The sequence below is a fragment of the Rhinolophus ferrumequinum genome, chromosome 21, assembly GCF_004115265.2.
Source record: "Rhinolophus ferrumequinum isolate MPI-CBG mRhiFer1 chromosome 21, mRhiFer1_v1.p, whole genome shotgun sequence".
Lineage (NCBI taxonomy): Eukaryota > Metazoa > Chordata > Mammalia > Chiroptera > Rhinolophidae > Rhinolophus > Rhinolophus ferrumequinum.
In genome coordinates, this window is record NC_046304.1 from 42,599,684 (window position 1) to 42,623,087 (window position 23,404).

Below are 23,404 nucleotides of genomic sequence, written 5' to 3' on the forward strand. Positions count from 1 at the left end.
CCCCCCACTTCCAACTAGTACTGGGGATGGGGCAGGCCAGGAGGCGGCTCACCAGTGGCTGGAGAACCACCAGCAAAGCCCCTGGCCTTGGTGTCTTGCCACGTCTGTCACTGGAGGGACTGCTCATTTCCACTCACCCCCGGCCCTCGAGGGAGAACAGCCGCGAGGCACACTGCCAGCTCCCTCTAAGATGCAGAACACAGGAATGCCCACTGCTCCTCAGCAGGGCTTTCAGGAATGCTGCATTTACCAGAGAAACACAATTCTTAAATTTCGGACACACGTTTCAAGAAATGGTCCACAGTTAAATGACTACCTAATAACAAGGGTCAGAAATAAGGTTAATAAATATAGCACAGACCTTTCATCTCCAAGTGAGTGGGAAGAAGTGTCATGCACACGCGTGTCTCATACACAGCTTATCGGTTCTATTTACAAAACTGATGCATCGCACTCCCCCCAAAAAGGTGTACACACACACACACAAAGACCCACCACTGTGAACAGGAGAGCCATATACTTCTCAGGCGGCCTGCCAATCGATCAAGTCAAATCCAATGGAACATCTCCAAAAGTTAAATTTATATGGCAATACTGTAGTGTTAGTTTAGTAGGGTAAGTAAAAACAGTACAAATAGTTAAAATAAAAATCTTTTCTGTGAATGTTCCCCCCTCCCCTACCTCCACTCCAACAGACCACAGTATTTATAATAACATTAGAATACAATAATCTGGCTAATAAAAAAATGGTATTTTTTTTCTTTTAGGAGTAACACACCAATTTCCAGGATTTGTTCAGAGGTTGTTTTTGTTTGTTTGTTTTTAAATAATGTTTCCTCTATGTTCAATGGATTAGTGTTATATTGTGTAATCCTAACTTTAGTTTTATTTATTTAAGATTAATAAAACCATTCCTCCAAACTAAACTATAACTCTAGCAAGAATATTTGCATGTTTCCATAGAATATTATTACACAATGTAGTATGTCCGTAAATTCCTGGAACCTACAGCCTGCCATCAACACCCAGTCTGCCTTCTGCTGTGCAAGGGCTCCTTGCCAGGGCTCAAATCTACCGGGCAGTGGCCACAGAGGTAAAAGGAAGGTGTAGTGACTTCAGAGTTCATTTTGGTTAATGAATATACTGCACATTATGGTATTACAGGTAAGACTTAAAACAAGTATGCAAGTGAAAGAAGGATTACCTAAGAAAGATTTCCAAGGTATTTTGTTTTACTAGGACTTAGGACACAAAAATCTTGAGAACAATTAAAACTTCATGTCACCAAATGTGGAATAGATTTCAAAAGGATTAGAATGTGCTAAGGAATCAGAGCTTATAATTATTAATTTAGTAACACTCCTCGGAGGTGAGAAGGGCATTCATTGTTCCCCTGGCTATAATTAGTGAAAACCACAGGATAGATGAGCTGATTTTAAGAGATATCAGTAAAACACTTCCGGGTGTGGCATAATGGGATACCAGTACTATAGCGCTTCTCACACTCACACAAAAATCAAGTCAACTTGTGCATTAATATGTCAATTCAGCAGGAAGCACCTCAAAATAGCATTCTGAGACACAGTCCCTTGGCAGGCACTAAACGATATTTTAAAAAGGGCACATGTGTCTTCCACTCTTCTATTTGCAGCAATTGTGTCTACTTCAGATTATAAAGTCCAACAAAGCCTGACTCTTTGCAATTCTGGCTTCTTTACAAAAGTACCCAGCAGAGTACTGTCATTCTAATGCCACTTGATCACAAGGTAGAAGACTGTGCCCAGTGATGGCCAAAACAACCATCAAGAATTCACCAGAGCAGCGTAAGACTGAAATTGGTGCCCAGCAAATGCTGACACACACCCACGACATAAAGGTCTCTTGTCGGAAAACAGCCCACAGAAGTGTACGCCTTATCCCGCTCAGGAGAGGGGGCTAAACCAGCAGCTCCCAAAGGCCTCCCTCTGAAGGGATCTTATGTAAAGGCGTGATTCGACCGACACAACAAAGATTTTTATCCTAATCAAACCCTGCTCTCCAACCCCCATCTCATTTATACACCTGATCCAACAGTAAAGTACTCTTCCCCAAATATAGACTTGTCTAAGCAGCCATCTGTACACAGTGACACAGAAAACTCATTGTGTCTCATCTTCTGTCTACTGAATTGGGATGAAGATTATTAAGAACAGAATTAAAACATTGGTGATATTAAGAGACTTCTCTTGTTTAATTGTGCCTATGTTTTAATGATTGCAGTCTACTAGAATCATTCCAAATTCTGTAATACTTCCTCCATCTGCGTGTAGGTCAGCAACAATCCATCAGCCATAGACTAGTTCCTTCTAAGCAGCCCACTGGCTATTATGTTTCCTGATATTAAGTCAACAAAGGTAACCACGTCATTTGCTTTGGATGGGAGTCAAGTGTTTGGTTGAGAAGCAGTAAAGGGCAAGGCCTAACTGAACAGCACTGTGTGGTTTCCAAACGAAGCAACTGAGAGAGCTAAACTAAGTATTTGCGGCAATTCGTGTGTGTGGTGTAATTAACCACCACCCAAGACAGTTACAATTCTTCAGTTAGACTACTCCTTCAATGGTCTGATAAAAGGTTCCTCGTAAGTCCACTTTACTCCTGAGCACAAAGGTATGCTAATTTCACAACACGTGAATATATTTCCCCAAAACTGGGTTTGGGGCCCCAGGCTACGTGTCCATGTTCAATCCCCTGGCAGTTCCCTTGTTCTTCATGGTCCCTCTGCCATCAATTGATACTGGCACCATGGGAGGAAGAAATACATTTGGGCATGAAAGGTGTTCCATGAAACCTTTCACCACACAGGTCAAGAAAGCAAGCCTTGTGCTGAAGGTGGTATCAAATCCCGAAGGTCCCTAAGCAATTTGTAGGTATGAAAACTAAAACTCAAGCTTTCACAGTCATTTAGAGGTTGAGATTTAGAAGGCAGGGATTGCCACAATTATATTGTTGTCTTCACTAAAACGAAAGAGTGTCCGTTTAGGTCTATAAAAACCGAGAAACCTGTTAGCTCACTTACCTTAAGGAAGTAACATCATAAACAAACTACGCTAATAAAGGTCTGACTTAGACTAAAAATTCCTGACTATCAGTCTTATAAGAAGTCCGATTTGATCCATTCGAGTACATATATTCATCTGTAATTAAAAGTACTATTAGGAAGTCCTGATATGAAAACCCCAAGGGGAAAAAAAAAAAGACTCAATTAGATAGCAAATTTTTCAGTCCTGATAATAGCAACTCATCTGAAACTGTCCATTTTGCTTTTTACACTTGGTCAGAGAATTCTTTTTTGGGGGGAGGGGAATGGAAGGGTCAAGTAGAAAGTGGATACAGGCTCTAGTTAAATAAAAATTATCTACAAACAACTGTATTTATGACATAATTGCCATCTACGCTTGCCAGATGTTGCCAGGGTTTATAAGAGAAGTTAAACACTATGCAATTCGCCTGCAGTTGAGATACCTGGCCAGACTGACTTCCCCTAGCCAGAATCCCCATTGTTTGAAGTCCATTTGAGGATTATCCACTTCCCTACTGGCCCAGTCCACCAGACGGCCTTCCCATCTCCAATTCGCTGGAGAGTCACTGAAGTCCATATGGCTCCCTATGACCCAGATCAAACAGTAGGACTGTTTACAGCTTCTGAGATAGGTTATTTTAGAGATGAAAAGGGCTGAAGAGATCACTGTACCTATGCCCCCTCATTCACAGGACAGGAAGTCAAGGCCCAGAGAGGTGAAGTGACTTGCTCAAGGCACCACAGTTAACCGTAGACACAGGACTGGACCCAAAGTCTCCATCTCCCTGTCTGGTCCTTTGCCCACTACACCAAACTGTAATTTCAATACTTTAAATCATGGTTCTCTGAGAACCATAACCTTAAATTACTTCAGGCCTGGAGCTCCCCTCTGAATCCTGCTGGGGCAGATCAGCACTCGGCTCTCAGGCGGGGGTAGGATCTTTGGGATGAGACCAAAATGTAAACTATAGATTCTACATACACACCCAACGTACCAAACGGCACTGCAAATTATACAGGGTGGGGTCTTGAAAAGACAAATGTTCTGGGTAAAAAGTCCCGAGATCCCACTGTAGATCTAAGTGGGTGGGAATAACACCACAGAAAGTCAAGTCACAGCCTTAGCCACCACAAAAAAAATTCCTGCCATACACATTTATCCCAGCTCAGTTCTAATGGCTTAAAAAAAAGAAAAGCTCTTTGCTGCTGATGAAGACGACACAGTAGCCCCTGCCAGTTCCTTTGATGAAGTGAGTCATTCTTTCAATGCCAATGCCAAGGAAACGTACATCACTGATTAGCACAAGACAACTCCTTTGAACAGCAAGGACCATTTTAATGACCAACCATACACTGACGAGCCGCACACCGTCAGCCATGACGGCTTCACTTCGCGGGAATTGATGCTCACAAAATAGGAAGGCCACGCGGCTCGGAATATCGACGTTTTCGTGTGAAAAAAATCTTATGCCCCCAGATTTCCATAATTGCAGCATAGGTTTCTATTTCCCAGACTCCTCTGAGAGGCAAATGTAAACATCTCCATGCAATTCTCACACATTTGGGCAGAGACAGGAAAGCCTCAGAAACTGTAAGGAAGGCTGTGTTGGCACAACCAAATCTACAGAGTTGTGGTGGGAAAACCGAGGACGTCGAAAACAAGCACGAAGCAAGATCAAGTAACGCAGCTTCCTCCAGCTTATCAAGGGGCAGGCAGGAAACAGAGGCAGGAAAGAATGCCTGAAAAGGAGATACCAAGCCTTTGGGTTCAAGGAAGAAGCCCTTTCAGATACCAAGGAGAACAGCACTCTCTCCTGAGAAAGGAAAAATGGCTGCCCAGGCAGGGATGGGGGAGGGGAAGTGCTTTTATAGGACACACTCTGCTGCCAAAGGGCTCCATTTTCCCAGGGATCGCTCTTCCTACACTCACCATCCTGGTCAGGCGTCTGCCTGGTCTGGAGGTCATGCACGCTTACTGTCAATCTCTCCAGGTCAGAAAAGTGGCTTACATGGGCCTCTGAACTGTGGGCAAAGTGGCTAAGCTTCCAAATCTGGTTTTTCTTTTGAAAACTGAAGAATAGCAATCTCTTTAATTGCTGAGGAAACAAAATTAATACTAAGATTTTTCAAAAAATTATGTAACTATTAGGGAAGATCATTTCATTGAAGAAATTGGTGGTAGCCAAAGACACCAGTGGAAAGTAAACTCAAAAACCTGACCATCCACTCACTGTGACTCAAACCTCAATCGCTCCTCATCTCTTCCCCTCGTGGACAGATGGCAATAATGTAACAGCTGCTGCTGACAATCTGGAACAATTAAGAAAAGGTTAAAATATGTTTGGTTTGTGGTGTTTAAGAAGGAAGAAGAGTATAACTGTTGAAAAGATTTTCACCAAACAGGACATTTTATGTGCTGGGATTGTATTTGAATTATCTGGAAAATCACTTACATAGTACCCTTCATTTTCTGATGATGCTGAACAATTCAACATATACAGAGGGTGCCAAAAAAATGTACACATTTTAAGAAAGGAAAAAAACCGTATTAAAATTGTAATATTCAATATATACCAACAACAAAAGATGAATACAAGTCACGTTTGACTTCTGCAATTACAAGAAGTGCTCAAAGTGGTTCCCATCAGCGTCCAGACACTTCTGATTACGGCGAACTACCGCTTAAGCAACTTCGACCAAGTGTCCACTTGTATCACTGTGCTTGCTGTTTCAATCTCTTCATACAGTACCAGGCCTCTCAAACGTTATCACGAATGCGTGCAATTGTTAGGCGTGTGTGTTGGAGGTTCTGTTGCATACTCACACCTCCATTGTCGCTGTACTTCCACAACATTCTCGAATTTCAAATACCACTTCAAAATGGTCTTGAGCTCCTCAAATGACAACCTTCTGCCATTTTCTTTGACTGTCCTGCCTGTCACATGATTAAAGCCATCTTTTGAGCGAGCATCATACGACACATTGCTACTGTAATTCAATTAAACTTTGAAAAATAAGACATACATAACATCGCTTAAAATGTGTATACATTTTTTTGGCACCCTCAGTATTTATCTGTTAAGCTTCAGTGTAGTGCCTGGCCAGTATAATGTGGTTGTTAGAAGGGTGAACTCTGGAGCCAGACCACCCTGGGCAGTCACTTACCTCTCTGTTTTCTCACTCGTAAAAAATGGGGATAATAATAATACCTATTTGAAAGAGTTGCTAGGAGATTTAAATGAGTTAATATACATAAAGCTCTTAGAACAGTACCCAGTATACTGTGAACGCCATGTAAGTGTCAGTTATTATGATGATTAATCAAGAACTGTGAAAGACATGAGGATCTAATCACTAGAGATCTGATTATTGTCTTCGTGGAACTTACAGGAACCACAGGAGTCAAATAATCACACAAATAGGGTGACAAGTTGCAGTGAGTGCTATGACAGAGACATACAGGGAACCATGAGAGCATAGCAAGAGAAGGTGATCTGGTCTTATGTTGGGGGGGACAAGGGATTACTGTGTCAAAGGTTTTCCTGAAAGGAATGACATTTGAGTTAAGATCTATAGGAAGGGGGGAAGAAAGGGAAGACCTTCCTGGGCAGAGGGAACAGCCTATACAAAGGCCCTAGGACTGACGATAATTTACTGTGTTTGCTGGTGGGCCACTGCTGCTGCGGAAAGCAGAGGGGACAATGGGACGAGGCGGGGCTGGGGACGCAGGCAGAAACCAAATGTGCCCTCACGAAGAGTGGGTCACAAGAATCAGAATCTTCTTTACGTGTCTTTTGACCTATGCAGCTTACAGAAAAAGTAGGAAGGTGTGCTGTCCATATTGATGTAAAGCAAACCTGGAGGAAAAAAAACAGTCCTCTAAGGTGAAGGGCTGATATATCGAACACAATCTGTGTTCACACCCTAGGTGAGTCTTCTCTGGTGTTTTAATTTATTCTAACGTTAGACTGGTGTTGCTTGGCTGACTTACAGCTGAGTATGAGCATCATACACCAAAACTTCATGGGAGAGTTTAATAATAACCCTGTTGTGATGAAATGTGGCCTGAGGAACAAACTCCACCGCAAGGGGTCTTGCTTTGAGCCCCCTCGTCTGAGGGACTTCTCTGGCCAGCCACCACGCACAGATCAGAAAGTTCCCTCTGAAGGCCCAAGGACTGAAACATACCCCTCCTTGCTTTTTACTCTCCCAGGGTGCCTCTCCCCAGGACCCAGAGTCAGTTCCAGGTTATTTTTGCTACAATAGGTAGAATCATGGGGGTTCTAACCATATAGAACAAAGTAAGTCTCTGGATCACGGTTTCATATTACTCAAGAAGGTTGGCAAGGATATGAAGGACTTATCAATCTCTTCCAGGCACTCCCTGTTTCACACCTCTTCCTGTTGGCTGACTCTTCCATGTCTAACTTACTTGCTAGTTCACTTATTTCAACCCTCCCTCTCTAGGGTGGACTCTCTTTTAACCTACAGATACACAGGAAGAACGGTCCTGTTCTGTGTAAGGCCTATAAAACTCCTGCCCATAAGGAGTTTACCACCTAGCAGAGACACAGTGCTTCCCAAGGGGAGACGGCAGGTTCCACGACCATGCCTCCTGAAGGCTGAGCTGGCAGTGTGCCCAGGCCGTGCCCACAGCAGTTCCCTACGATCTGAGCCCACACTTCCCGCTCAGGCCTTCTTCGCACTCCTTGGCTTATCCTGTGTTTGTGTAACTTCAAAGCCTGTTAATCATCCTCTCAAAACTTCATGTTAAAAAAATCCAAAGTTCCTCAGGTATCCCCACGAGCCTGGCACATGCTCATCAGATGTGTGTTTTTTTTGGGGGGGGTGGTCATGAATGAAGTTAAAAGAAGATGGACGGGACACAGGCTATGTGTCTTGATTCAGGCTCTGGGCAAGTCCTTAAATTTCTCCCAGCAGAAGTAACTGATGCTATAAAGTAAGAAGATGGGGTTGGATATGGCTTTTAGCTCAGAAGTGTGATGGTCCATGATTTGCCATCTCTCCACAGGCTTTAGCCCCAACCAGTCAAAACATGCCAAACCCACCCAAGAATGTGAGAGAGCTCAGAAGTCTCAACACCTTTGGACACAGTCACACTCAATCCTGGTCTTTCAACAGCCCAGTGTCTCCACTTATCTTAAAATATTGCAACACTGGAAATTAGTAACAATCTGACTCATTTTAAGATTCAGGGTGGGGAGGTGGGGGGGTAGAAACACCACAGAAATCAACTAATGTTATGTGGGAGGAGGTAGGTGACTCCCAAGAATAGTACCGTGTTTCCCCAAAAAATAAGACGTAGCTGGGCCATCAGCTCTAATGCATCTTTTGGAGCAAAAATTATTATAAGACCTGGTCTAATATTATATTATATTATATTATATTATATTATATTATATTATACCCAGTCTTATACTATATTAAAATAAGACTGAGTCTTATATTATTTTTTGCTCCAAAAGACGCATTAGAGCTGATGGTCCAGCTACGTCTTATTTTCGGGGAAACATGGAACATGCTATAGACTCTAAAACCAACCAACTCCTAAACTGAAAGGGAGGTCTCTACTCTTCTCCAAGCCACAAATCAGATAAGTGATTGCACTTTACCCAGGTACCGTAAGCCCCAGAGATTTCCAAGTACTGAACCCATCAGACTAAGAAAGATGATTTAGGGTTGGTTTTAGAAGCAACTGTGGTTTGGTTCCCAGTCAGCTGAATAACAAAACTACAGATAAACTTGTTAATCTCTATGTGTAAAGGAAACCGTTTTCTGCTTTGCAAAACCAGACCACAGCAGGTGGAAAATGAACCCTAACAGAACTAACTATAGGAGTAGGCCACTGGATTGTTCAGAGACGGGTGGTGCCTGAGGTCGGAGATTCCCTGAAACTGGGTTTACACTTTTCTGGCAGTATTTGAATTTATCTGGAGATTCTTATAAATACTTCCACAATGAGAAAAAAAATCTAATTTTGTTTGTAAAAAATACATACATACAGCAAGCAGCTCCTCGAATAATGTTGTTTTATTTTAACACTGATGAGACGCCATAGAAACTTAACTCTTGCTTGTATTAGCCTAGGTAAAATTGGTTTCGTTATGCACAGTTTTGCTTCGAGTCCCAGAACCTGTTGACAATGTTAAGTGAAGGGTTACTTACTGTATATACCACATGTGTATTTGGGAGAAGAGGCATCACAAAAATCAAGGAATTGCTGGCTCTCTCCCCTGAGTCCTAGGGGTTTCTGAGTTTTCCTTGACACAACTTTCAATTTCCCCTTATTATGTTGTCATTAAGAATTGACAACAGTCACACTCAAGATCTCATATTTGCTCAGGATTGTCAATCATATGTGAGCTGTCAACACCAGTCCTCCAGAAGATTGGATGAGAAACAAACTGGAGTACAGACCTGCACATTAACCCCAACAGTAAGAGATGCGATGCCACGGGGAGGGCCGGTGGGAAGGGCTCTCATCTAGGACAGGACACTGGTCAGGGAGGGCCCCACACATTGGCTGGGCCCTACAGGACAGGGAAGCGATACCTAATGAAATCACAGCTCATTATGGTGGCAACTTCCAGGCCGCTGTCTCCCTTGCTCTATGCTCTATTTTCTTTCTTTCCATAGAATTTTATCACCTTCTCACATTCTGTGTGTATTTATCACAATGTGTTATCTGTCTCTGCCAAGTAGATGTAGGTTCCATGAGGATAGGAGTCTTTGTTTTGTTCATTGTGTCCCAAGAGCCTCAAACAGAGCTTGCCATATAATATATACTCGATAAAACTGGTGAATGAATGAACGGATGAACAGAGGGAATCACTACATCCAGGAGCTAGGGAGCTGGGACGCTCAAAGCAAAGCAGCCTGCTCATCTTCCGCCACTCAGGTGAACGTGAAGCGCTGCAGCTGGGGACGAATCCCCTAACCTAAACGGTGTTCCTAATTTGGGAAGACACTTAGAAATAGGCCCATGTAAGTGATTTGCTAGTTCCATGGTCTAGTTTTACCAATGGGGAAACAGGAAATAACTCATTTGCCCAAAGTTTCCTAGCTGGCCAGTACCGACCGCCTCATCTCTCCTCTCCCACTACCTTTTTATTGTATGGGTCAAAGCGTGTATGAAAAAAAAAAGACTGCCTATAATCTACATTTCAAAACAGCTACAATGACAAACTATGCTTATCTATCTATGCGAGGAGGGCAGAACTGGAGCTGCCACTTGGGATTTCCTTTCAGCATCAAGTTCCGTGGGGAAACACAGCCCTGGTCCCCACGTTTACCCAGGTCTGTTAGGTCAGATGCCGAACCCCGTTGTTCAGAGGCTGACTTCAAAGAGCGACTTTCCAGTTCTACTGACGTCTCGCAACACGGTCCCCAAAGAGCTTTAGATTTGATCCAGCCGTCAATGCGACACTCAAGTGAGTTTCCTCTTGCTTCTACACCAGCTGTTAGGATTCTTTGAGTAACAATTTAGTCCAGTGGCTGAGACAGCTGACTAGCCACGTCCTGCGCTGTGTTCTGCCGACAGACCTTTCAACTGTGCGCCTGCTGCGAGGCTGACAGATATCCAGCTCTCACATGAAAAGGGGAAGGAGAGTATCACAAACTGTCCCCTCCTACAATTTGCTTCCAACATACACACTCTCACCCTGATAAGAAAGTTCCTTTTTGCTTACATGCTTCATTCTTGTGCTTTAAGTATTGAACTTCTCCCACAAATTTCTTCAATACCCAGGCCCCTTGGCTTCTTCACTCTGGTGACAAAAATTCGGATGATGGTTTCACCCGCCAGGATGCTGTATTGTTTTCATTCCTTAGGCCTCTTAATATATGGAGAAGGCAAAAACAATAAGTAAGCCTAAGTGTAACTTTAGATAATTCTATAAACATTGTATAATTCAAATACATTCAAAGTGTATTTGAATAGAAGGTCAGCTATCAGTCAAAGCTGATTTTTAAAAAGCAATTTCAGTAGTTAGTACTCAAAGAAAAACTATCCATCTGTCTGGAATTACTTGCTCTTTGAGAGTTGGGCAACATATTAAAAAAAAATAATAACAATGCTAGGCTCTCTAGTTCCAGTTCTGCTGCTAACCAGCAGAATGTAGTGATCCCAATTCTCTATAAAATGAGCCAAAAGCTCTCTCCGGTCTGGTCCAGGGCTGTGATTACCGGCGCACAGGTAGACACATTTGCTCTGTCCAGGATTAAGGCACAGGAATTACTTGATGGCCTCAACCTGGCTGCACATTAGTCACCTGGGGCTTTAAAAAAATTGTTTTTAAAAGAAAGGATGCCAGCCTCCATTCCTAAAGATTCTGATTTCATTCACCTGGGGTGGGGCCTCGGCATAGGGCTCTTAAAAAGCTCCCCAGGTGACTCAAGGTGACTTAATTCAGCCCAGGCTGACAGGCACTGCCTCGTCACACACTCCTAGCTGCAGCTGTGGCCTCTCTCCACAGGTGTTTCTCTCACTCCTAGAAACCCCTCAGGAGTCATGGGCCATTTGCTTGAAGAGAAAAGAGAGCTGATTTAGTTTGAGCAACAAACTCCTCTGACCCAACTGGAGATCAAATGACAATGTCAGCTTCTGGGGATTTGACAGCACTGTTTGTTCAGAAAATGTATGAAAAAATTTCAGTTTCCATGACAAACACTCCTGCGGCCCAGACAAACAATTATCCTCATCGGAAACAGAGGGGGGAAAATAACCCACTGGAGAAAGGGGTGGTTTTGAATTATAATTATAAATTAGTCTACTAACTAGGGAAATCATGTTTAATACATAAGAGGACAACCCTGAGTGAGGGTTCATTTAACTGTGAAACATCATGCTGAGTGAAAACTGAAACTGACTTGGAATAATCACAAACCGTTTATCTCCTGGGGTTTGGCAATGTCAAAATTAATCTCATTACTGATATGAGGAGCCCGTCAAGAGGGCACCACACACTATGGGTCCTGTCCACCCAAGCAGATATCCAGGAAGCTGCTCTCATTCTGTGGAAAGAAACACCACTGATGAGATCCCATTTAAGAAGCTAGATTACAGCTAACGCAACATGTGCCTCCCCTCCAAAAAAATCCACACCCCACTTGCCTGATGATAAAAACATCTCCTTGTTTTATTGGTCTTAAGCCTCAAAGAAGAATTCCAGTGATATTTGCTGAGGGCCCACTACAGTGAGTATGGCCAATTCACCATGCCAAACGCTACAGAGGATGAGAAGATAAGCAAGACAGGGCCCTTGCCATCTAGGACAAACCAGCAGGAGAAGTGAAACCCCCACCCCCACCCAAGGCACCGTCCTGGCCCCTTCCTCTCCCCCTCATTACACTCTTCTGAGACCCACCTACGCTAACCTGAGTCCCTTCAGGGTCCAAGGTCCACTGTCGTTCTCCTGTCAATAACAGACTCATTCCCTGGTGCCAGAACCACTTGGGACGTGGGGGACCCTGCAAAGGCAAACAAGCACCCCAGGCCAGGCCTGCTAACTAGAGAGCTCCATCTTTTCGGGATTCCTTGAGGAAGGCTGTGACCGTACTATGGAAGAGCAGCTTTGGTTAAAGGTTTGGTTCAAGACATGAAGTTTCAGGGTTGCTATTTCAGAAACATTTCTGGTTGAGATCTTACTGATAAACAAGCACCTGCTTGGATATTATTAGACCGCAAGCAAAGAAACGAGCTTAAACTGTGAATTAGGTTTAAAGGTCTCTTCATCTCTACTCTCTATGATCGTTGCTGGATTTGGCTCCAGAGCTAAGAGTCAGTGTCGCTGAGGGACAGTCTCAGGTGAAGGCAGTGTTTCCTGCTCAAAGCTGCATTTTCTCCTCCTGAAACAAAGGGGAAGAGGCCACAACTCTTGCGGGAGATCCAAAAGCATTATCTGAAGCTTACAAATCTACTTTCTTCTTTTCCCCGTCCTTCTCTAAATCCCATCTCTCAGCTGCAACATGGCTGGGTCACCTCCTCAGGATGCAACTGGGGAAGCTGGACGGATTTGTTCTAACAACAGCATCAGAACATAAGCATTGCGGGGGCTGCTCATCAAAGAGAAGCAGGAGGATTAGGTTCAAGGTTCCGTTCCGCCACTGACGCATGACCTTGGACAGGTCCAAGGTTCCACGACCCTCTCTGGCCTCAACTTCCTCATTTGTCTGCTCAGGGGAACAGAGCTGGGCAGTGATTTTTTTCAACTTGGGAGGGGAAGATGATGACTGAAATAGAGAGGCATATGCCCCCAACACCACCCTGGAAGGTTCTAATGTGCTCCCACTGTTACTGACTGACATGCATCCAGTTCCTTATGTGGGGTTGGGGTGGAGAAAATGCTGAGGCTCATGGGATTAGACCAGCCAGATCTCTTCTAGCTGTCTAACCTACTCGGATTCTAGTGACCCTGGGAGGCATTTATCCATGTATGCTCCCGTTACTCAGAATATTTCTGGATTTTTTTTGAAATTCCCTTCAAAGAATATATTTTTGAAATCTGCTACATGGTAGAAAGTCTTTAGGTGGTTTTTAGAAATACACAAAAAACGATATCCAAGCGTCCTCAGTAAATTGTGCAATCAAGCTAAGAATAGTTTTCATCAAAACTTCAGTGTAAAAGTTATAGTCAAGCAAAGATAGGAAGGTAATTGGGAAATGTTTTAAGTTGTGTAAGAATTTTGGCGTAAAAGTAAATATTTGCTTTTTTAGGGTTCCTTTTTTTGTGTTTTAAAGTTGAATTATTAAATAAATTAAATAAATTCTTAAATGAAATACTCAAAAGTAAGAAGATTGACTTGTTTGAGATAAACATTGATCCTGAAGGGGTGATTATTTTGAACGTGACAACATTCCTTTGGATGAATAAGTTTAGGTATGTTTGTGGGAAAAAAACAAAACAAAACACACCAAAGGCATTATGTTATTGTCACGTGGTACTTTAACCTTCCAAGGAAAAACATCTGTAGGGGCAAGCTGTATGCTTTAAGAACAGCTGCCTCCAACGGGACAAGCAGTGCATCAACTCTTGATTTATGGAACAGTCTTGAGGCAAAATTGTAAATGGCCCCACAGCCGACTATAGAAAGGATTTTGTCTGTAGGAGGTAGGCTACCCTCAAAACCAAACTCAGATTACCCCGAGGTATTTCAGGGTGCTCGTGGGAGCCACACCTGCCAGAGAGCTGATCTGAAACCATTGCAGACCAAGGGCCCTGCATATAAGTTATTTAACAAATTAGAATAAAATATTAGCTCTTAGGTACATAAGGTGTCATCAAGAGACTGTCATGGTTACTTACGTCTTTAAAATGTAAGCAAAATAAAATCTAAACATTCTACTTTCCCTTGACTTAAAATCCTCACTGCCAAAAGAAAAGTTTACTTTAAAACTGCTATCATAAACCCAATTTAAGGCTAGTTTTGTGCTTTTTAAAACATCCAATATTGTTATCTATGCAAATTTGTGCGCAGAAAAGCATCTGGAAGGACATATATCAAGATGTTAGTACATTAGCCACTAGGGAAATGCAAATCAAAATCTTAATGAGTTACCACCTCATACCCACTAGGTGAGGATGTGGAGAGATTGCAGGTGGGAATGTAAAATACTGCAGCTACTTTAGAAAACAGTCGAGTAGTTCCTCAAAAGGTTAAACATACAGTTACCATCTGACCCAGAAATCCCACTCCTAGGTATATATGCTCAAGAAAAATGAAAATATATGGCCATTCAAATGTTTGTATACAAATGCTCATAGCAGCATTATTCCTAATAGCCCCAAAGGGGAAACAATCCAAATGTTCATCAACTGAAGAATGGATGAACGAAATGTGGTATAACCATATAACGGAGTATTATCAGCTTTAAAAAGGAATGAGCATTGACACACACTACAACATGGATGAACCTGAAAACATGCTAAGTGAAAGAAGCTACTCACAAAAGACTACACATTTATGAAATGCCCAGAATACACAAATCTACAAAGACAGCAAGTAGATGAGTGGTTGCCAGCGGCTCGGAGGTTTGTGAGAAATGAGGAGTGACACCTAATGTGTATGGAGTTTCTTTGGGGGATGATGAAAATGTTATAAAATTGATTGTGGTGATGGTTGTATAATTCTGTGAATATACTAAAAACCATTGAATTGTACACTTTAATTGGGTAAACTATATGATAGGTGAATTATATTTCAATAAAGCCATTAAAATGTTAACAGAGGTAATATTTGGGTAGTAGGATTAAAGGTTTGTTGTTTTCTGTAAATTTAGACTTCTCTACGCTTTCTAACTTTTCTACAATGAATATGATTACTTTGAAGGATTAAAAAAACAATCTTCCCATGTTATCATACAAAACTTTTCCCATGTTATCATACACGCACAAGGTTTGAAAAAAAAAGGGAATTACACCTTTCCTTATAATAGTGGAAAAATTGGGAACAACCCCTGTAGTCTCAGCAGGGTGATCACTAGGCAAAGCATGGCTTATTACCAAGGGAACCCTGGTCAGTTATGACCCCAGGCCCCAACCTGGGGCTGGGAACAGAAGGCTCAAATGCTTTGGCCATGGATGATGGTTTACTAAATTGCTCCTAAAAGTGAGCATACATCAAATGTGATGGCATACTCGGAATATTTCCTAACAGGTTATGGGAAACATTCTGTGGGGAAAAAAACAACAAAAACCCCAAAACCTGAACAAAAATATAGAACACATATTTTTACACTGTTGTATTTGTTGTATGTTTGTACATGAACAAAGATCGTAAGATAATCAGAAGTGATACAGAAACTGTCTAAACGTAACTTCAATTTTAAAAAAGGAATGCAAGCGAGGAGCTTATGATTGCTTTTTTAAATTCTACTTTTCCCAGTCTGTGTTAGGTCTGTTGCACTCGTTTAAATATCTCTGAGAATGTGTTGCTCTGCAGGAAAACAAACATGGGATGTAGGTAAAGATAAAGACAGAAAAAAAATCCCCAGTCTTTGGGAAATATAGCCAACAAGCATGTTTCTTATTCACAGACTATGATTCACTGTCCCTATTTTTTAAGCCAGCATCACACTCTAATCATTGCTAGGTTACAGGCCCTGAGTTATTTGTGCATAATGAAAACTGAATCCATTAAAATGATACATTAGGCTTTTCTCCTCTATATCATCTCTTTAGGAAGAACATTTGATCATTATAAAAAAAGTATATGATATTGAATCAAAAGATAAGACAGGCAAAATAACTATACCCCCCAGGCCCATGCAGGTGGTGCTATTCTGTCCAGACATGAAGAAATCTTTACATAGCCCACTGATTTTATATTGGTCTGCCATTGAAATCTCATACACATTTTCTCTTGTGCTCCTAGAAGATATGTGACTGTGGAAAGCCAAGTGGACAGGCGAGTTAATGTAATAATACACATGTGGACTACAGTCTCATTTCATGATTAGCAGCCCTGATAACATGAGCTTAATTCTCCTCGTGGCCTGAGTATAAATACTTGATATCTTCTATTAGGATAATTCATGCAGCTGGTAACTATCAGCATACATGATAAGCGAGGACATGTCTAGTTAAGACTCATGTCTCAGATAATATTCTCAGTGTTTCTGTACACGCATGGTCCTTAGAGTTCTAAGACATTTTTTATTCCACTCTAAACCCAAAACACTGGTTCTAATCACTAAGTTATACACCTAACACTAATACAATATTGCATGTCAACTGTAACTGACAATTTTTTTTATCAATTTAAAGATAAACAAATAAATATAACCCAAACAGGGGCTGAATAAAAGGAATTGTATATATTATAACTGCAGAAAAGTAGTTTGCCACACAGGCTACAGATCTCTTTGGTACTGGAGAAAAGTGGAACCCAAACATTTTAAAATGAGAATTACATGACAGTGATGATGCGACAGCAATGATGGAACACAGACCAACATTAGGTATAAGACCCAGGTCGAGGAAGGAGGGAAAAACTCACTGACTAAATAAGCACATTCTGGATTAACAAAACACAACCTTACATCCCTAATAACACTGATGTTATTGCATTTTTGATCTTGTAGCCTAGAGTTTCGGCCTCTGCTAAATCAATGTCTGGCTCAATCAGACACATACTGAAAGAAAATCACAGTATGTATTGCCTCCAATTTACTAGTTATTTCGTCAAACAAAAAGAAACAGCATCGTAACATGCTCCTTGCAGATACGTAGTATAAAAAATGATGACAGAGTAAAAAGCACCTGTGGGGGGGTGGGGGACAAGGAGAATATGTAGTTATCATCTATGATGTGCAAGGTGCTTTCAGGCACGTTAGTATGTTAGCCATCCCCTTATCAGGAATTCACATATCAAGAAACACAGTCTCTAAGAAGTAAAATAACTTGCCTGAGGGCACAGCTACCAAGTGACCAGTTAGAACTCAGGTTTGTCTGATTTTACAGCCAGTGTATTATTCTACATAGTAATATCACTGCTGTCCAGCTTAACTGCACACTTTGTAATGGGTTTTGTTTAGTTTTCGAATAAAAATTCTCACTATGTTTGGGGGCTGAAATTTTTACTGGCAGATAATTCTGGGAGTGAAATTCTGAACTTTTACCTGTAAAATAGTTACACTAAAACATAACCTTTTGATAAGGGTCTGGAATATTTTACCATGAATTCTGAGAAGTCTGGATTTCTAAATACAGTTTGCAAATATTTACATGAACTGAAGCTATAGTCCTAACTAAAGCTAAATAGTTATTGTTGACTCTTTAAGCCTAAGTTATTCAATAACTAAAACACTAGAATCCAACGAAAAAAACAGCAAATGGAAAGATGTGGCAAATAAAACCATATACATCTTGGCCCTCATGATTCAAAATGATCAACTTTCATGCCATACGTTTGGTCTTTCTGTTTAAACTCTTCCGTGTGAACAAATGCCAGGCAGCAGTTAACCAATCCAGGATGTAGTGTTCAAGTTCAAAACCTGACCCTCGTTGTGAAAGTGTTTTTTTCCCTTAAATTAGAGGAGAAACGTCACTTACATGAGTTCTATTGTAAAGTGTGCACAAATTTTCCTTTAAAAAAAACCCCTGAATTTGACAAAAGTAGCCTTACATATTATTCCAGCTGTTTCCAAATCCTTGCTACTCCAAGAGCACGGACTATTATTTACCTAAAATGCATAACATCCAAAGACTTCACGCTGTGGTACTCTGGTACACACATCAATTCTCCACCTGGACACCTGGTACATGATATCCTACATTAAAGAGTACACAGTGGAGGTCATTAAACAACCTGCACCAATGTATCATACCCACATCCTGAACGATACATTTGTTAAAAAACCACTTGCTAGTTTAGGTTCTTCTAACCAGAAGAAAAAAAAGCCAAGGCTGTCCACAAAATGTCCTCCCAGCCGTGGTGCCAAAATCCATAACCTGAGTGAAAGGTCTTAAATAGTCAAATAAATATAAACCAGGCGCTTCTCTCCAGAAAAGGATGAAAAGAGGTTCCGACAGCCCCACAGTGATCTCACGTAAGAAGAGTCTTTCATGTAAAGTTTTGAAGCGGCTTTACCGCTGTCCCACATGGGGTCTTAAAAGAGTCCAATTCCCACAGCTTAACTTGCTTAACGAACTGCTGGTGCACAAAAGGAAGCCTCCTGCCTCGCAATTCCAAGAAACCTGCAAGGCAGGTATGCGGGATCAAGCTCTTGTGTAAAAATGCCTTCCTTCTCCCGGATGCATTAGTTTCCCAAAGTTCTCTCATATTAAAAGTTCCAACAAGGATTATAAACGCAAGACATTCCCTTCCTGTAGATTACACGGCCCTTTCAGTCCTTCCTCCGCCGCCAGCGCCAGGCAGAGTCGGCGCCCACCTACGGGGAGGGTCCGGCAGGTGGGGCGGCCTCCCAAGGGTCCTGGGCCTTCTGGAGACCCCGAGGTGCCTCCAGGACGACAGAGTTGCGCACGAGGCCCGGAGAGGCGCTGCCCGTGACAGCCGCGCTGGCCCACGAGGCCCCTCGGGTGGCGTGCGCTTCGGCGGGGCTGGCCGCAGCAGCAGCCACTCTGGCCGGCCAGGAGGCATTCGCTCCCCGCCGGGCGCCGCCTCCGACGCCCAGCCCGAGCCTCCGCCGGGGCGCACCGGGCCTGGGTCCGCCTCCGCCCGCTCCCGGCTTGAATCCCGGCCGCCCCGAGATGTCCCCCACCCCACGATCCCCGGTCACTCACCCCGGGGCCGGGCAGCAGCAGCGCCAGCAGCAGCAGCAGTAGCCGGGCCGGCATGGCGAGGACTCTGTCTTGGCTCCGGGCCCCGCCGGCCGGCTCAGGGGGGCGGTGCGGGCAGGCGGGCTGAGGACGGGGCGGGGGCGCCGCGACGATAGCGCGGTGGTGGCCGGGCTTCAGCGAACGCAGAGCTGACTAGGCAGTGGAGGCAACCCCATTCCCGACCCTTTAAGCGCCGGTGCCGGTGCTCCTTCCGGTCGGGGCGGGACTGAGGGCGTGGCCGGCCAGGGGCGGGGCCGTCGCGGGACCTGGGCGGGGCCGAGGGCGGTGCTGGCCTCTTGCTAGCCCCGGGTCGCGAGGCGCCGGCTGCGGACCGAAGGACCAGGCCTAGGCGTCCCGCGTCTAGGGGCGCTGAGCTTGTCCGAGGGCGGGGGGAAGCCGGTAGCCCCACCACGCGGCAGCACCTCTTCCCCGATGCGGTTCCACTAACCCCGCTGACGGACTGGTTGCGTCAGATTTGATCAGGGAAAAGGCCAAGAGACTGGCGGTCACGGCTGCCCAAAGCTCCCCTCCCCAAACCTTCCCCCCACCCAAACCTTCCCCCCACCCCACCCCCCGCTTCGTCTTCCCGCCATGGTGGAATCAACGGCGACCTATGGAGCGAGGGGCAGCTGCTGGCAGGCGATTCCAACAAACGGCGCTTCTGCCCTGCGCCCAGCAGGTGACAAGTCCACAGCCCTGGGGTCCTCCAGATGCTGCAGCTGCGCCTCAGTTAGTGCGAAGGCATCTTCTTTCCCTACCCCCCCCCCTCGGGAATTACCCTCAAATCATGCCCAACAGCCATCAGTTCCTTTTGGAATAAACCATGGCCAAATCATTTGCCAAAAACTATAAGCAAAGAAGGAAACCATTGCGGCTGCTGGTGTCATGTGTGTTTACATGGCATTTGTAGATGTGACCTCCTGAAGCTTGTGTCACAACTCATTGGAGGGAGTGGGTGTGGTGAGGACTCATACAAGGTCTATTTGAGGGTATGGGCTATTAACCTGAATTAAAGAGCCCAGCAGCTGTTTGGTCACTGGGTCCCATGTTGCCCTCCATTTAGATGGAAGAGGGGAGAGAGGAAATATTGTTTGTAATGAGTGAACGGAAATGTGGAGCAGAACACTGATATAGCCTAGGAGCAAAAAAAGGGAATAGTAATTTTTCTAATTTTTCTCGACTTGCTTATATGACAACCTAAGATTTTTCAGGGTGTTGGGGAAAAGGAATGAGCGATGCAAGAGAAAACAACAAAGAAGTAGAGGAGGACAGACCCAATGTCTGGTGTGTGTGCACTGTGGATCGATCCTATCCAACTAGAACACAGAAATGTGCATAGTAGGCCAAACTCTTGTAAACAGAGCTCCCCATTTCCAACCCCCTCCACCCGGTCACAGTCAAGGGACTAATCCCTACCAATGCTGGAGAATGCAACAGACCAGTTTAAGAGTGGGACAAATCTTGGCAACTGTGAAAGTGGTAGACACATTTTGAAAAGTGTAATCTGCATGTCTAAATGCAAACAGATTAGTTTGGGACTGGTGGAGAGGTGTGTGGAAAGAGGCTCCATCACGCCTGAGCAGTGTGGCCAGGTGCCCAGGGAGGAGCCCTTTAATGATTACCTGTCCAACTTACAAGCTGACAACAGGATCTGTAAGACCATAAACTTGAATTAGAAGAGAAGCGTGATTGGAAAATGCCACTTTCACATCCCTTCTCTGGTGCTTTTTCTCAGAATAAGTCTAGGAAGGGAACTTTCTGTGCTGGAACTCTGGCAGCCCTCTGACAATTCAAAATGTCACTGTGATCTTGTAAGCACAGCTGATGAAACACAAAGGGGAATGCTTACCTCAGTCTGACTCACAAATCGTTTTTAAAGACCCAATAAAGAAAAGAAAAAAAAAATCCATTCCAAGAAGCCTGGGCAAGGTAGGTATGTTTATCTTGTACTCAGCTGGGCAAATCCCCAGGCCTTAATTAAACTGTTATATGCTCTCAGAATGTCTTATGCACCAGTTAGGTTGTTCTTAAATTTAATCAGTTCACATGTTTTATACACTTCACTTGACTAGCAACTCATACTGATAGCTCAGCTTATGATAAAGCAAAAAATGGCATTACTGATAAATACAAACAGAAATGGAAATATTTTGTAGGGTGCCTTTGGAGTAAACCTGCCCATATAAAAGACCTGAAAACAAGCAGTGAATAATCCTTCTGGAAGTCACATTAAATAGCATCCTCTAAGCAAGTCAAAGGTCATGGTCTTAGTGTAAAGATAAGCCCTCTTTTTGCATCAAGGTGAAAAATTTAAAAAAAATGTATAGCAACAGGACCTGAATAGTATGTCTGGGCGGTGAGTAGTGGGAGAAATTTTAAATCTTATTTTTCACTTCTCTCTGAAACAGTGGTTACCAAACTCAGAGAACTTTAGAAAAACACCTTTTCGAACTTTAGAAAAACCCTCTTCCCCTACTGATTCAGAATCTCCGGGGGTGGATTTCAAAGGCTGTGTGTTTTCCAGTGTCTGCAGGTGACTAAGGGCAGCCAAGATCCTGGGATCCAGCAGCCTCACAAATGTCCTGTGTTAATCCCTGTGGACATAAATCCCTTTTACTTATTTTAGCAAATGCTGCCCTCTAGTGTAAGAAAGTAGGACCCAGCCTTTAAAAGTGTTATGCCTCTCATTTTTGTAAAAAACACCTTCAAAATTTCATTTAAAAATTATTAGGAGGTTGGTTTGCTGATAGCTATTTAATGAGAGGGTAGCTCCCTCTGAAAGTAAAAGCCCGTAAAACCAGAAAGGGAGGTCAACTGAAAGCTCCAGTAACATCTCCAAGGAACAGTGTCTTTATCAGAATAAATGGACAGATTTTGTGTGTGTGTGATTTTGATGCTACTGCTGCTTTCAAACAGACTTGAATTTACAGCATGTGTGGGGTAGTTGTGGGAGAAATAAAATGATGAAGCGAGAATCCAGTAGCAGGCTAAATTGCTATCTCCTTCGTGTCCTAATATTTAAGGGAAATTTAAGAAAAACCACGTCACCGTGAGCAGTTTCTTAGGTAAACAGAACTTTGACTCTTCCTGTTCTAGGATGATTGGATTTGAAAAGATTATGACACTCATTGAATCCAACCCACTACACATTTTCTTGTATCACAAAAGTGAGTGTTTCTTATCATGGTTAATATCTACTGGCTGTCACTATTGTTTGGAAATGTGCAAAAATACATGCTTTATGGGACCATCTCATGTTATCTGCACAGCAGTTCTATGAAGTGGGTGCTACGAGCCCCATTTTACAGATGACGCATTGACATTTAGGAAGGTTAACAGCCAGGAGGGTAAGAGGCACTAGTAAGAGGCACAACCTGGATTAGAACCCAGCTACCTACGTAACTTCAGAGCTTGTCTAGGCAACCCCAGATGCTGTCACATGGTCCACCATTAGCTGGTTATTATTCTTGCCCCTCCCCCAGCATGATGACACGGTAAAATTATGTGACCTGTAAACATAGTTAGGCAGGAGCCCAGATTGCCATGTCCCTGGACGACTACTACTAACCAGAAGTTTACACAAACATATGGTGATGAGGGGCATTGCCTCAAATCACATGTAAGTCTCCTGATCTTATCTGGGGCTTGTGTAAAAGAATGTTAGGAAAAGAGCAGCCATCTGGGAAAGAGGGAGCTTTCCCTGGGGCTTGTGACCCGTGAGGCACTTCACTCTAATCCTGACTGATTACTTGTTCACTTGCCTCTGAGCTGTTCTATTGCACACCCACTTGTGCCAAGTCTATATATCACCATGGGGAAGTGTCCATAGCGTATATTAAGATGTCCACCAGTATATTAATAATCTTGAAGGACCAATACAGCACCAACGTGGAAACGGTGTCCTCTGAGAGTGCCTCCACTTCCTCACTGGCCAGTCCCTTCTAATCCCCTGGAGTCTGGCTTATTTCCACAGAACTTTCTGGAAACATGTCCCAAGCAGCTCATAAACATTCTTCCTCTTGTAAAATCCCAATGGCCAATGCTTCAT

At 43.4% G+C, this 23,404-nt stretch overlaps 1 protein-coding gene across 4 annotated transcripts in view; it reads right to left on the reverse strand.

Moving 5' to 3' along the window:
• Positions 1 to 19,573, reverse strand: part of ERN1 (endoplasmic reticulum to nucleus signaling 1) — a 79,629-nt gene extending 60,056 nt beyond the window's left edge. The window contains exons 1-2 of one of the 4 annotated variants that reach the window (XM_033089933.1): positions 19,321 to 19,573; positions 5,290 to 5,368 (exon numbers count right to left, since the gene is read on the reverse strand). Coding sequence is in view for 3 of the 4 variants with exons in the window: in XM_033089929.1 (XP_032945820.1) it covers positions 19,321 to 19,374 (54 nt within the window). In the remaining variant the exon portion in view is untranslated. Of the gene's footprint in view, positions 1 to 4,988; positions 5,214 to 5,289; positions 5,369 to 10,767; positions 10,914 to 11,964; positions 12,095 to 19,320 lie in introns of those variants that run through there. The other 3 variants (XM_033089932.1, XM_033089929.1, XM_033089930.1) reach the window with 3 other exon arrangements.
• Positions 19,574 to 23,404: the final 3,831 nt, after the last annotated feature.